Here is a 16,204-nt window from a genome sequence, read left to right on the forward strand (position 1 = left end):
GTTGCCAAAAATAGATGCCAGGCGTCCAGCTCTAAAATGACATGAGCAAAGACATCTGAATGATTTGATTTGTTATTGCTGAAAGGAACACATTTTATTTATATTTCCAGGTTTTGTTATGCAGCATGTTCATATTTGAATTTGTATAATTTTGACAGGATATATTTTTATGGAGAGCAAAATCTTTTGGGATATTTAAAATCTAAGTTTATTTTTATATAAATTTACATAAGAGTAAAGAAATTTGAATGTTTGTTCTTTTAAGTTATTTAAGGTTTGAGTTGATTTATTTACTGAATAATATTCCTGTCTGTTTTACCATTCCTACCAAAGATATTTCTGTCGACTAAATAAAAATTCCTTCTATTTAAAATTTAAATAGAACTTGAACAAATACGATAGTTCATAATATCCACGCAGACTTGCACGTAAGAGCGGAGTTATCCGTTTTAACAAGCAGCGTATTGCACTGATCTGAAATAGCTGTGTGTGTATATATGTAGATATGTATGTATATGTATATATATGTTTATATATGTGTGTGTGTATATATATATATATATATATATATATATATATATATGTGTTTGTGTATATATGTGTGTGTGTGTATGTATATGTATGTGTATATATGTGTATATGTATAGATATGTATATATATATGTTTGTGTGTGTGTATATATATATATATATATATATATATATATATGACAGCAACACTCATCACTCACAACAGTGACAAAACAATTACATTGACAATCATGTTACGTTATTTTCCAAATGTTTCCTTTTCTTTTCATTGCTTCTTTAACACACTACTTCTCAATGCTGGTATTTTGCTAGTATGTGTATATATATATATATGTATGTGTATATATATATATATGTATGTGTATATATATATATATATATATGTATGTGTATATATATATATGTATGTATATATATATATATATATATATATATATATATATATATATATATATATATATATATATATATATATATATATATATATATATATATATGTATATATATATATATATATATATATATATATATATATATAGTATAAGTTTATATACCCTGGCAGAATGTGAATTTTTCTGGCTTTCTTGGCATCTCTACAAATGATTCTGGCAGTTATGGCTGAAATCTTGGTTGGTCTGCCGGTCTGTGGCTTGGTAACAGAAACCCTAAATTTCCACTTTTTTTAATCTGAGTTTGAACACTACTAATGGGTATTTTCCAAATGCTGGGTATCTCTTTATATCCATTTCCTGATTTATAACATTCAACAACCTTTTCTCGCAGGTCCTTTGACAGTTCTTTTGCTTTCCGCATTGCTCGATATCCAGCAAAGTCAGTGCAGCTCTGCATGAATTTAAATTGACTATTTGTACACAGACACTGATTACAATCAAAGAAGTTACAAGTGTGGACTCTGTCCCTTAATAACCCTTAATTTGAACCTGTGTTTGTCAACTTGCTTGTATATTATCAGCCCCTATAGTCAAGGTTATGTAAACTTTTGATCAGGCCTGTCTAGATTATTTCAGCTATCATTATGATTTAAAGTGGGCACACACAATTATGTGATAATAAATTGATTTGTCTGAGCACACTCCCTAAATGAAAGGAAAGCTTTCTGCATGGTTAGTTATATTTTCCAAACAGTGGCCAATATTTCACAAATTCTGCCAGGGTATGTAAACCTATGAGCACAACTGTGTGTGTGTGTGTATGTGTATGTATGCATAAGTGAAATTATCTTGGGCTTCTTTCTTTTTTTATGTGATGTGGCAAGTGAACATGTCTGTAATACTAAAACATCATTTCAGTCTTGGTCAGTCTTTATTAAATACTAGCCATGTGCGCCCAACTACGTTGCGGGTGTTGAAGTTGTCTGTGAAGGGCTCCCTGTTTAAATGCGGCTGTCAGTCATGAACTGGGCCCTTCGTCGCATAGCATTATGATTTTTTATAAGGGAAACAAAATCACAAAAGAAAACCCTTGGATATTGATTCGATAGGAACGGCCTACTCGGAATCACTGTCCGAATAGTAATTATGTGGTGGTGTAGGAGCATTTCTGCTTCTGTCCGTTCACAGACCATCTCGTTTTCACGACGCTGTCGTTTCCTCTCACGATCTCTTCTCAACCTTTCTCCAATCTCGCAGGTTGATTTGTGACAATCCAAAGAGTAAGGCAATATACACAGAGCAATTGTTATAAAAGGGGGACACACAGGTATCCAGGCTCTTTAAAGCATAAATAGGGATCACTTCACTGACCTTGTGAGCAAGCCACGGTACAACTGTGAGATGCGCAGCACTCGCCTGCTACAACGTAACAATAATAATTTCCGGAACGTGCTTTCCTTCATATGTTACGTAGGCACGTACCTTTTATCTTCGGCAATCTCATTCTCTAACCAGGCCTCAGGAGCTAACCAGCATAACACTGTCCACCACCCCTTTCATTATTACGGCACATACTATAAATTACTCCTACATACAAAGATGTGTGTTAATTGGTACCTCTAAATTGTCCCACTGTGGATGACCATTCTGGTGTCCCGTCCAAGTTTGATTTCTGCCCTGCTTTCACAACTGTGCATTGTACAAAAAAAGCTAAAATTAATAGATGTTATTCTAAATGTATTATATATATGGCACTATCTGTTTGAGTAAGCAAAGCAGAAGTGAAGAAGTTGTTTAAAAAAATAAAATAAATAATAACCTAATTATCTCTGTGAATTATGCTTGTACAGGACCTCCTGTTCCAATGCCAAGAAAACGGAAACCAGCTCCGCAGCCACGGCCACGCTCTGTTATCCCTGATATTGTACATCGTCATCTTCCCCCAGTTCCCAGGCCAAGAAGTAAAATAGAGGTGAGACTTCTGGAAGTCTTTCAGTGCAGGTCACGTGTTTTTTTTTTTTAATTTCCAAAAGTTAAACTAAAGTTTGTTGGTCATTTGATCACTGCTCAAACATTTTATTCTAGTTTATAAAGTAAATCCAAAGAAACATCTATTGTGCAGTTCTTCTATTCTACATTTGTTTGTTTAGCATAGCTGAAAAGAGCACCTAGCAAGAATAATTCTATTTTTGTTAACCTTGAGTAGTTATATTCTGTTAATGTCATCTGTGATGTCAAGATGAGACTGACAAACGTCGTGGTCTGGATTTATTTTGAGGCAAAGTATCATTGATCATGCCACTTGCTAAAGTTGCTATACAGTAGTGGCTGGCTTGTTGGTAACGTAACTGGCTGAGCCTGCAGTTTATCATATAGCCTGTACTATCCATTGTAACAACAGTCCTGATATTACACATGCCAGGTGATAGTAGCTACCTACACAGACGCCTTACACCGTCCCCCGATTCAAGATGATTGTGGTTTTTTGCCGTATGCATATTTTCAAATCCAATCAGAGTTTTATTAATGAAAACCCTGGACAGCCCTCCAGAAGTAGCTTTGCTGTATTGTAATGGAGAAAATTAGTAAAAATCTTTCATTTATATAGTTTTGGCTGGCGCTGAGCTTTATTAGTCTATTGTATACCTGGGAGAATATGTATTTTGGAATGTGGAAGAACAATCCACACTGGCAATGATCAGTCAGAGATGCAAACTGTCTACTGTAGCAGTGAGATATCAGCACTGCTATGCCACCTTGTTTTAGTCTACCTCCCTAAATATCACTGTGGTCAAGTCTAATACTTGCATATACAGTATAATAAAAATTTGGTTTTCTTTTCCTTCATCTTTAGGTAGCTTCACTTGTAAAAGTTACTGACACAATAAATGATGAGTTGCCACAAGCAGACAGCATTCATGAAGATGAGGAGGTCCTGCAACGACAGGTTAAACGGATGAACACAATTCACTGGTTCAGGCAAACTCAGGCTAGAAAAGTAGTAACAAATGGTGCCTTTCCATGTTGGTTTCATGGGATGATTTCACGAAGGTAAGTCTTTTTTTTTTTTTTTTAAGAAGTTTAGTAATTGTAGCAAGTAAAGATGGATAGCTTTTCATTTTGATTCCTAAGGAATTAATTATAAGTTTGTTGTATAAATCATACATGTAAAAGTACAGACCAGTAAAAAACAACCTCATGTACATTTTTAATCAAGCTGTCAAGAACCTTGCACAGTGCTGTGAAAAAGTATTTGCCCCCTTCCTGTTTGTTTTTTTTTTTTTTTTGCATGTTTGTCACACCTACGTTTCAGATCATCAAACAAATTTAAATATTAGCCAAAGATGACCCAAGTAAACATAAAATGCAGTTTAAGTGATTTTATTTATTAAGGGAAAAAATTATCCAAACGTACATGGCGCTATTTGAAAAAGTAATTGCCCCTTAAACCTAATAACTGGTTGTGCCACCCTTAGCAGCAACATTCAAGCATTTGTGATAACTGCCAATGAGTCTTTTACATCGCTGTGGAGAAATTTTGGCCCACTCTTCTTTGCAGAATTGTTTTAATTCGGCCACATTGGAGGGTTTCCGAGCATGAAATGCTTTTTTGAGGTCATGCCACAGCATCTCATTTGGATTCAAGTCCGGACTTTGACTGGGACACTCAAACCTTTATTTTGTTTTTATAAGCCATTGAGAGATGGACTTGCTGGTGTGTTTTGGATCATTGTCCTGCTGCAGAACACAAGTGCGCTTCAGCTTGAGCTTACAAACTGATGGCCGGACATTCTCCTTCAAGATTTTTTGGTAGAAAGCAGAATTCATGGTTCCATCAATCACAGCAAGTCATCCAGGTCCTAAAGCAGCCCCAGACCATCACACCACCACCACCTTGTTTGATTGTTGGTATGATGTTCTTTTTCTGAAATGCTGTGATACTTTTACTGCAGATGTAATGGGACGCACACCTTCCAAAAAGTTCAACTTTTGTTTTATCAGTCCACAGAATATTTTTCCAAAAGTCTTGGGGATCATCAAGATGTTTTTGGCAAAAGTGAGACCATCATTTATGTTCTTTTTGGTCAGCAGTGGGTTTCACCTTGGAATGCATGCCATTTTTGCTCATCTCTTTCTTATGGTTGATTCATGAACACTGATCATAACGGAGTCAAGTGAGGCCTGCAGTTCTTTAGGTGGAGTTCTGGGTTCTTTTGTGACCTCTTGGATGAGTTGTTGCTGCACTCTTGAGGTAATTTTTGTAGGTTGGCCAATCCTAGGAAGATTAACCACTGCTCCATGTTTTCTCCATTTGTGGATAATGGCTCTCACTTTTAGAAATGGCTTTGTAACCTTTTCCAGATTGATAGATGTCAATTACTTTGTTTCTCATCTTTTCCCGAATTTCTTTAGATCGCTTCATATCTTCCTTTTTGGGATATTTTGGCCTGCTTCACTTTGTCTGACAGGTTCTATTTAAGTGATCTCTTGATTCAACAGATCTGGCAGTAATCAGGCCTGGGTGTGGCTAGTGAAATTGAACTCCGCTTTCCAGAAAATGTGATTAACCACAGTACCTTCATGAAATAACAAGGGGGCAATTACTTTTTCGCATAGGGACATGTAGGTTTGGATAGTTTGTTTTTTTTGTTTTTTTTTCTTAATAAATCACTTAAAAACTGCATTTTGTGTTTACTTAGGTTATCTTTGTCAATATTTAAATTTGTTTGATGATCTGAAACATTTAAGTGTGACAAACATGCAAAACAAAAATAATCAGGAAGGGGGCAAATACTTTTTCATAGCACTGTACATTTTGTCATTCTCATATAAAATAGGAGAAGATGTTTTATGCATATTGTTGCTGAAAAAATTAAGTAGTAGTTTTCTTTCAATGGGTCGTTTCTGGGTTTTCCATCGCAGGACATATTCTTCTCATTGTTCTCCCAGCATTGGTAGAGACATGCAACACCTACAATCTGCCTGATCCCTGAATGTTTCTCTCCCTCTTTAGCCATATTTCTACCCATTACTTTCATAAAGGATTTAACCAAAGTCACGGAGGGTTATTATGTAACCAGTTGGTCCCTGGGGTTTTGCCACTATAAATTTTCAAATTAAACAGGTTCCGGCCGCTAGGATGACTAGAAAATCCAGCTTACTAAGGAAGATGGGGTGGCACTGAGCCCCAAACCACAGACACAACTGACACACACATACTCACAGGTTCAAATAAAGGATATTTTATCGTCCTCAATTCCTTCCTTCACAAAGAAAATCAGCCAGGATTTCTCTTCCTCCTTCTTCAGACTTCTCTTCCTCCTATAAGTGTTGTCTTTATGCTAAGAAGTAAATTACATCTGATACTAACTCCTGTTATTCACTAAATGTTAGATGTAATACCAGAAATGAACAGCATGCCAAATAGTATTGACAAGCTTTGCTGAAGGTAATCCACTGCTGGTTTTTCAGTGTATTGCATTCATAAGTTTTGGAAATTAAGAAAATCATGAAGTCAGATAGGTGATGAGTGGATTATGGTATGCTGGGGGGGGGGAGTCTTTATGTAATTTTTATATATTCTTTATCATTCCTTACATTTATGATGCTGTACAAAATGACTCTTGAAACTTGCACACTCAAGAATGAGTCTTCTCAAGTGAAGCTGACTTATGGATCCTGTTGCTTCAGTACCTTCTGTATGTAATTTGAATTTGAAATCCTTTTTAGCGTACACATTTTTTTTTCCATCTCTTCATCTTCAGTCAGTAGTAGCATATGCTATTTACCGCCCACGTGCCAGTAAATGTGTGATTAATATCATAATGAACATTCAGTGAGCCAAAACCTGGCTGTTCCCACAGTTTTTAATGTGTTGCTAAACCTGTAGTACTTATTTTTTAGGCAAGCTGAGGACTTAATGACTGATAAACCTCCAGGCTGTTTCCTGATTCGTGTGGGGCAGAGTAGAAATGGCTATACGCTTACATACAGGTATGAGAAGTTTTCCAATATGCCAGGTGTTTCTCTTATCGAAAAGATATTTGTACTAACTAAAAGAGAAATGTACTAACATTATATTTGATTTATTTTTCTAAAGCTGTTAAGAGTGAAAATGTAGTTCTGTTGTTAATATTGGTCACACTCTTAAAATATACCAGAGTTCTTATTTTTTCTCTGTGTTGACACACAGTTTTTCTATGGCATGCCCACAGTAGTAAATTGATTCACCAGCATTCTTGGTGAGACATTACGTACTACCTGATCTGTAGCATGCACCTGTCTTCTGCGTCAGCCCTTTGATCTCGTCTTGCGTGCTTACTTGAAAACTACCCTCTAGCTGTAATACATTGAACTGTTTACTGTGGAGGTGTGCCAATCATTTTACCTTGGTTGTGCAAAGTGAGCATATACTGTACAATGTGTAGGTTTTGGAACAAGAAAACATCCACTTAACAACTCTTAACTTTAAAGATAACCAAAAATGTATCTACTATGACATGCTGTATTCTTTTTACATAAAATTAGCTTTCAGGACAGAATATTCTAAAATAAAACCCAATTCCAAAAAAGTCGGGATGCTGTGTAAAATATAAATAACAGAATATTATGATTAGGATTTGCAAATCTCATAAACTCATATTTTATTTACAATAGAAAATGAGGATCACCAATATGCCAAAAACAGCATCTACAAATTGTGGAACAATTTCAGAATAATGTTCCTCAATGTAAAATCACAGAGACTTTGAATATCTCATCATGTACAGTACATAATATCAAAATATCTGAGAATCTGGAGAAATCTCTGCACACATAGGACAAGACCGAACATCAATATTAGGTGCCCTTGATCTTCAGGCCCTCAGGCTGCACTGCACTAAAAACAGGCAAGATTCTGTCATGGAAATCACTGCAAGGGCTCAGGAACATTTCCAGAAATTGTCTGTGAACACAATTTGCCGTGCCATCCACAAATGCAGGGTAAAGCTCAATCATGCAAAGGAGAAGCCATATGTGAACACAGTCCAGAAATGCCACCATCTTCACTGGGCTAAAGCTCATATAAAATGGACTGAGACAAAGTGAAAAACTGTTCTGTGGTGAGACAAATCGAAATTTGACATTCTTGGAAAACATGAATGCCGCATCCTCCATATTAAATAGGGGAAGGACCATCCAGCTTGTTATCAGTGCTCATTTCATAAGCCTGATATGAGGGTGCATTAGTGCCTGTGGCTTGCACATCAATGCTGAAAGGTTTATGCAGGTTTTAGAGCAACATATGCTCCCATCCAGACATCTTTTTCAGGGTGGGCCTTGCATATTTCAGCAAGATGATGCTAATCCGCATAGTAATCTATTAGAACAGAATGGCTTCGTAGTACAATAGTCCAGGTACTGAATTGGCCTGCCTGCAGTCCAGACCTTTCACCTTTCAAATAAAACCATTTAATCAGCAAAACTCCTTAAGGACCCTATACACACAATTTTGAAAGCCAGATGATCCAAAAACACATGAAATGTCAGAATGATTGATTACAAAATGGCCCGGTGATAAAGCACTAATAATTGCATCATTTGCTTGAAAGCATAGGAGTATTTGGGGAAATCCTAGTTTAAAATGGGACCAAAGCTGTTGCTAAACACAGTGAAACGCTGCCAGCAAGGGTGATTGTATTGGTAGTGAAATGACTGAATTTGCCCTGTTCATACCAGTTGTCGTCCTAGGGAAAATAAGGTATAATCTGTCATTCAACCAAAAGGGAGAGACTCCTGGATTTATACCGATTTTCATTTTTGAAGTAGGAATAAAAGGCAATGGTGATAGCTAAGGCATATTATTGTTGAGCACAGAAAGGGATGGAATTAGAGTATGTTACAAAATAGAATTACTTTGAGAGGAGCATACTTGCAAGTCATAATACATATTTATCTTTTCGCACGTTCAGAATCTGTTAATACTATAAAGCTAATCAAATATTCTGTTCTGTTCTGTTCTGTTCTAACACCGGAGGAGACTCACAATGTCTTTCATCCATTCTGTTTTGCATAGAATAAATCATTTGGACTGAAAAAAATAACAAGGTGCGATTTCATACTACTGAGATATGACTTATGGTAAAAAAAAAAAAAACACAAACAAACTATAGCTTATTGGCAGTCTTTCAACTGCAACTGTCTAGAGTTGTAATTACTTAAGAATTTTCAATGAGCTATGTTTTCACCGCACACTGACACGTGTGTTGTTTTTTTCGTTTTTAAATCAAAGAGCACTTCTACTTTTTTGTGAACTGAAAGCTCCTTGGAGTTCAGACAAATTGATGTGAACAGGGTGTGTGTTCATAAATTATCTGGAGTCCTGTATGCTCCTGTTACACCATGTTCTTTTGTCGCAAAAATAATTTTATATGACATTTGAGTTCAGTAGTTGTTTATTATAGTCCTTCATCAGGTTTTTTTTTTTTATTTATGTGACAGTGAAACCTCATTAAAAACACTACATGTGGCTATTTAATTGTGAAAAACTGAGTAAGTTAAAATATATTTCCAAATTTGGTACATAGATTATCATTTTGCTGTGAAGCAAGAAAACTTATAAGGCCAAGGCCACCTGCACTGACCCGTTCTGTTCCAGAGCAGGTTACTCCTTAAGTGACTCTCCATTCCCATGCAAGCTTTATGAATTACACTTCATTTCTTTGCACATTTGATATTCTTTTTTTTTACATTTTATTGAATTTTTATTAAAATCGAATAGAATTCCGTACAAGCAAATCAAATTTTTATAAAACTAGGTTTGAATCAAATCTTTCCCATGGGAAAGAGAGCTAGGGCAAAAGAGTAAATAATAGGAAAAATAAATAAATAAATACATAGAATAAAATAAAAGGGAAGAGAACCCACTTCCTCAATTTTAATGCTTATTCTAAAATATTATTGATTAGACCCTGCCAGGTTTTAAAAAAGTTATGTACAGATCCTCTAAGTGAGAATTAGTTTTTTTCCTATTTCAAATAATATACTGCTCAAAAGAATTAAAGGAACACTTTTTAATCGGAGTATAGCATAAAGTCAATGAAACTTATGGGATATTAATGTGGTCAGTTAAGTAGCAGAGGGGGTTGTTAATCAGTTTCAGCTGCTGTGGTGTTAATAAAATTAACAACAGATGCACTAGAGGGGCAACAATGAGATGACCCCCAAAACAGGAATGGTTTAACAGGTGGAGGCCACTGACATTTTTCCCTCCTCATCTTTTCTGACTGTTTCTTCACTAGTTTTGCATTTGGCTACAGTCAGTGTCACTACTGGTAGCATGAGGCGATACCTGGACCCTACAGAGGTTGCACAGGTAGTCCAACTTCTCCAGGATGGCACATCAATACGTGTCATTGCCAGAAGGTTTGCTGTGTCTCCCTGCACAGTCTCAAGGGCATGGAGGAGATTCTAGGAGACAAGCAGTTACTCTAGGAGAGCTGGAGAGGGCCATAGAAGATCCATAACCCATCAGCAGGACCAGTATCTGCTCCTTTGGGCAAGGAGGAACAGGATGAGCACTACCAGAGCCCTACAAAATGACCTCCAGCAGGCCACTGGTGTGAATGTCTCTGACCAAACAACCAGAAAGACTTCATGAGGGTGACCCAAGGGCCCCATGTCCTCTAATGGGCCCTGAGCTCACTGCCCAGCAGCATGCAGCTCAATTTGCATTCGCCATAGAATACCAGAATTGGCAGATGCACCACTGGTGCCCTGTGCTTTTCACAGATGAGAGAAGGTTCACCCTGAGCACGTGACAGAAGTGAAAGGGTCTGGAGAAGCCATGGAGAACATTATGCTGCCTGTAACATCATTCAGCATGAGCAGTTTGGTGGTGGGTTAATGATTGTCTGGGGTGGCATATCCATGGAGGGTCACACAGACCGCTACAGGCTTGACAAAGGCACCTTGGCTGCCATTAGGTATCAGGATGAAATCCTTGGACCCATTGTCAGACCCTATGCTGGTACAGTGGCTCCTGGTACACGACAATTCCTGGCCTCATGTGGTGAGAGTATGCAGGCAGTTCCTGGAGTATGAAGGAATTGATACCATTGACTGGCCACCACACTTTCCTGACCTAAATCCAATAGAACACCTCTGGGACATTGTTTTGGTCCATCGAATGCCACCAGGTTGCACCTCAGACTGTCCAGGAGCTCAGTGATGCCCTGGGGCCTCATGTATAAACGGTGCGTACGCACAGAAATGTTGCGTAAGAACTTTTCCACGTTCAAATCGCGATGTATAAAACCTACACTTGGCGTAAAGCCACGCACTTTTCCACGGTACCTCATGCCTTGTCGTACACAAGTTCTCCGCTCGGTTTTGCAAACTGGCGGCACCCAGCGTCAAAGCAATGGTACTGTTCTTGTGTGATTACTCATTATTTTCATGACGCGGCTTTATAAATACACAGAAACTAACCGCATATTGTTTATTAGTGTAATGCATCTGATTGTAATTAACTCGTAACAATATAATGGTCCAGGGAACAGCCATAGTATTCCAAATACCATAACTGCTTTAGCGTTGTTACTCTCACTTCTATTTCTTCTTCTTCTTTCAGCTCCTCCCGTTAGGAGTTGCCACAGCGGATCATCTTTTTCCATATTTCTCTCACTGCACGACTCGGAGTATTTATATCACTGTATCTGAGTGTGAATCACAGCAGCAGCTGATCGGAAAGAGAATTATCGGTATACAGCATTAAGCACACGCTGTCTCTGCCACTGCAAAATGTTTTAAAGCCTTTCCTGTACGGACCTCACGGTTCAGAAACAGTTTAATCCCAAGAACTTTAAATGCACTCAATCAATTGCTCCTTGTAGAACGGTTTGTACTTATAAGTACAATCACCCCACTGTAAACTTGCACTACAGTTATAATATCTCACAACCTGGGCCACTTTATAAAGCGTATTTACATATGATGACGATATCATTTTTAAGGTGAAATGCAGCAAAATATGTTTGTTAAATTATACACATAAAACTTTAACTTCATTTAAATAATCTATATTCTTCACTGGGAGTGTCGTGAAGGATAGAATAATTAAACATGTACTACGAAGATATTTCAATGTTCTTGAATGTTCGTTTTGAAGAATCGGCGCTAAGCTTACAGATGGCTTAACTTCTATTACAGAGCTGATTGTGTGGTGATCGGTTACTTGGGGAAAGAAAAGCAAGGACTCTTGGGGCTACGCCAATATATATTGAATATAAAACAGAAAGAGAAAATAACAACACAGCTAAAAGCAGCGACAAATTTCGACAAAAGATAAATGCTTGTCATGAGCACGAGGCTCATGAAACACATGTTTAATAATGTGCTTTAGCTCCTATCATCATGAAAATGACATCACGTATACATCTCAGTATTTTAGTTATTCAGAGAGCTGTAATATCACAAATGTAATGGACTCTGTGTCCAGTTGGAGGAAGAGAGCCAGTTTAAGAAGCAAGTAGTGATTCACACACATAGATCACATACGAGTAGAAGATCAAATACAAAACAAAGCATTTAACGTGCTACTTTAATTACGATGTAATTTTGAGAAACTGGTTAATTAAACGATTTTAAGATGAAGTTTATAATGTTCTACTAAATGACAAAATAAACTACGTGATTAAAGTGGAAAATTCGAGATTAAAGTTGACATTTCGTGCTTTTTCCCCACCGTGTGCCTTTTTCTCTGTACCCTAATAAACTTTCATATGACACTCAGACAGTGGGCTTACAACTCTTCTTTTCACGGCAACTTTGATATGTGACTTCTTTTTTATTTCCGGCACTGTGCGATTTTGTGAATGTGAGCTTTCAAGTTTCTCCAACACGCTATGTCACTCGATCAACTTCATTTTGTTGATTATACCACGGTTTATTTGAACAAATAGTATGTTTTTCCTTTGCCTCCACTTGGTATTCGCTGAAATTCTTATATTTTCCCCGTGCTTTTCCCATTGTCTTTTCACAGAAGGCTGCGCTTTAGGGCGATTTATATTGATTTGCATATTCAAATAGGCGTAATTCTGGGAGGATTTGGGGCGTTACATAATGCGTGCACGGCGTTAGTTTTCACGCTGATCGGGATTTATGTAGCGGAAGAACATGGAAGTTGGAGTACGCACAGATTCCTGCATCTGGATTTTTCTGTGCGTAAGCACATTTCGGCTTTTGTGCTTACGCCATGTTAGTGCGAGTTCTACGCACGGCGTTATACATGAGGCCCCTGGTCCAGATCTGGGAGGAGATCCCCCACAACACCATCTGTAATCTCATTAGAAGTATGCACCGATGTTGTCAGGCATGTATACAAGAACACAGGGGCCATACAAAGTGCTGCGTACAATTTTGAGTTGCTGCAATTTAATTTTGGCAAAATGGACTAGCCTGCCACATCATTTTTTCACTCTGATTTTTGGGGCGTCTTTGAATTCAGGGCTCTGTAGGTTGATCATTTTCATTTCCATCAAACGATGTGGCATCCTTTCGTTCCTAACACATTACCCAGTCTATACCAGTATAGATATCCAGAAGAATTTCTTTTTCCCATTGAGATCTGATGTGTTTTCAAAGTGTTTGTTTAATTTTTTGAGCAGTTTATATAACATTAGTTACCCACTGAGTTAAGAGGTTGGTTAAGATTCTTCCAGTTAAGCAAAATAGGTCTACACACCAATAATGAGGTAAAGGCAATTACAGTTTTTGTCCTTCTCCACCTTAAGCCCATCTGGAAGTACACAAAATACAGCTGTTAGTGGATTAGGAGAAATTGTGACACCATGACTGTCTGAAAGGCATTTAAAGATTTTGTTCCAAAATGCATGTGAATTTGGTGCAGGCCCAAAACATGTGACCCAGTGAGGCTGGAACTTAATTGTAACGTTCGCAGGTTGGATCTTGCTCTGGAAGCATTTTGGACAATTTTAAATGAGACAGATGTGCATGATAGATGATTTAAAGTTGAATAATTGTATGCGTTGTGCATATGGAGCATGATTTGAATTTTGTGCATTGCTGCCTTTCATTCCTTTTCTTAAATGTTGAGTGAGAGATACTTTTCCCACTGTACTCTGGGATCTTTGAAAGGGAGAGACTTTAAAATGTTTTTGTATATTACAGAAATGCTGTGCGAGTCCTTAAGACTAATGAATATTTTTTTCCGGAATAGAAGTACATGGGAGGTGAGGGAAATTGGGCAGGTTTTGTTTAGCAAAGTTTCTAATTTGAAGGTAGTGAAGGAAATGTGTTGCTGGAAAGTTAAATTTGGAGTGTAATTGTTCATAGGATGCAAAGACGTTGTGATTTAATCCTGAATGTTTTCCAGGCTACATTTGATATTCTGCATTGCATTTTTTCCTGTCCAAGAAAGGTGAATGTTACTAAGTTACAATATAATTTATATTTTATGTGTCATCAGGAGTTGACTAAATTCACAAGCATATACTGTATGTGACACCAGTTTTTCCAAGACACAGATTAAAAACTTGCCATATGGTACAAAGTAAACTCTATAGGTAATATTTTGAAGGCCCCTTCAAATATACAAGCTATCCTGGAACATTACTAGCAAATTGCTGACTTTGTGGCATGTGTGAATAAAAAATAAAAATAAACATCCAAGGAATGCTCAACCTAGCACTGTGTTTTTGGGAAAGCTATGTATAAACAAAGCTAGAAGTACTGGGTCAAGAATGCAAAATATCACAACATCCATATGTAAAAGACAGTAACATTTATTCTAGCAAACCAGTCATAAAGGACATAGAAGTATAGCAGCTATTAAACAAAAACACAAAAAGAAGAAATTTTTTTTTTCAGGTTTTGGTAGTCTCGGATGCTTTATGCAAATATTTATTGTGTAAATATTGATGTATGAAGTTAATTACTTATCCTTATAAGTCTGAGTGAGTGATTATGGCTAAATTCATACAGCAGGAGTATGTCAGTGGGAAGGCAGCAGATTGTACTTGTCGAATATAGTGGGAATAAATTTATGAATGAACTAATAACCAATTTTGAGAGTTATTTTACTCTGTGTGAAATGTGCAGAAATAGTTGATGTTATGTCCACTGAGTTTAGAAAGTATGCTTTAGGAAGGGGTGTAAATATATTAGTTGTATAGCATATTAATTTTTTTAATCAGTTCAGACCTATTGCCATGCTAAGAGTCCAGCATCCCATCACTAAAATTAAGAAGCTTTTACCTGCTTTCTGACACTCTTCCTTGATCGAAGCACAAAGGAATATACTAATCTCATAGAATGGCAAAAGAAATGCACATAACACAGCTAGATTAACTTCCCACAGTTGCGCAACATACATTTTATTTATCTATTTAATTCATTTTACGAAAAAAATTAGTGTTCCTAATTCTTGTGGGATTTTTATGCCTTCAGTTTTATAATGTAGAAATCTCTCACTGCTGCCTCTGTTCTTGAGGTTAACATCTAGGTTATATATAGTATACAGTCATATGAAAAAGTTTGGGAACCCCTCTCAGCCTGCATGATAATTTACTTTAAACAAAAAAAGATAACAGTGGTATGTCTCATTTCCTAGGAACATCTGAGTACTGGGGTGTTTTCCATACAAAGATTTTTAGTGAAGCAGTATTTAGTTACAAGGTACCCTTGTAATTTTTTCTGATTTGAATTCATGTAACTGCTTAATACTGACTTCTTGCAACACCAAACTGGTTGGATTAGCTCGTTAAGCCTTGAACTTCATAGACAGGTGTGTCCAATCATGAGAAAATGTATTTAAGGTAGTCAATTGCAAGTTGTGCTACCCTTTGACTCTCCTCTGAAGAGAGACAGCATGGGATCCTCAAAGCAACTCTCAAAAGATCTGAAAACAAAGATTGTTCAATATCATGGTTTAGGGGAAGGCTACAAAAAGCTATCTCAGAGGTTTAAACTTTCAGTTTCAACTGTAAGGAATGTAATCAGGTAATGGAAGGCCACAGGGACAGTTGCTGTTAAACTCGGGTCTGGCAGGCCAAGAAAAATACAGGAGCGGCATATGCGCAGGATTGTGAGAATGGTTACAGACAACCCACAGATCACCTCCAAAGACCTGCAAGAACATCTTGCTGCAGATGGTGTATCTGTACATCGTTCTACAATTCAGCAAAATTTGCACAAAGAACATCTGTATGGCAGGATGATGAGAAAGGAGCACTTTCTGCACTCATGCCACAAACAGAGTCGCTTGTTGAATGCAAATGCTC

The 16,204-nt window shown here is 37.1% G+C and overlaps 1 protein-coding gene across 1 annotated transcript in view; it reads left to right on the forward strand.

The window, feature by feature from the left end:
- LOC120532918 (myosin-IIIb) overlaps positions 1-16,204 on the forward strand; it is a 173,347-nt gene that overhangs the window by 143,555 nt on the left and 13,588 nt on the right. Inside the window, exons 24-26 of the mRNA XM_039759409.1 lie at positions 2,774-2,895; positions 3,778-3,974; positions 6,828-6,917. Of these exons, the coding sequence (XP_039615343.1) occupies positions 2,774-2,895; positions 3,778-3,974; positions 6,828-6,917 (409 nt within the window). The remainder of the gene's footprint in view (positions 1-2,773; positions 2,896-3,777; positions 3,975-6,827; positions 6,918-16,204) is intronic.

This window comes from Polypterus senegalus, chromosome 7, assembly GCF_016835505.1.
Source record: "Polypterus senegalus isolate Bchr_013 chromosome 7, ASM1683550v1, whole genome shotgun sequence".
Lineage (NCBI taxonomy): Eukaryota > Metazoa > Chordata > Cladistia > Polypteriformes > Polypteridae > Polypterus > Polypterus senegalus.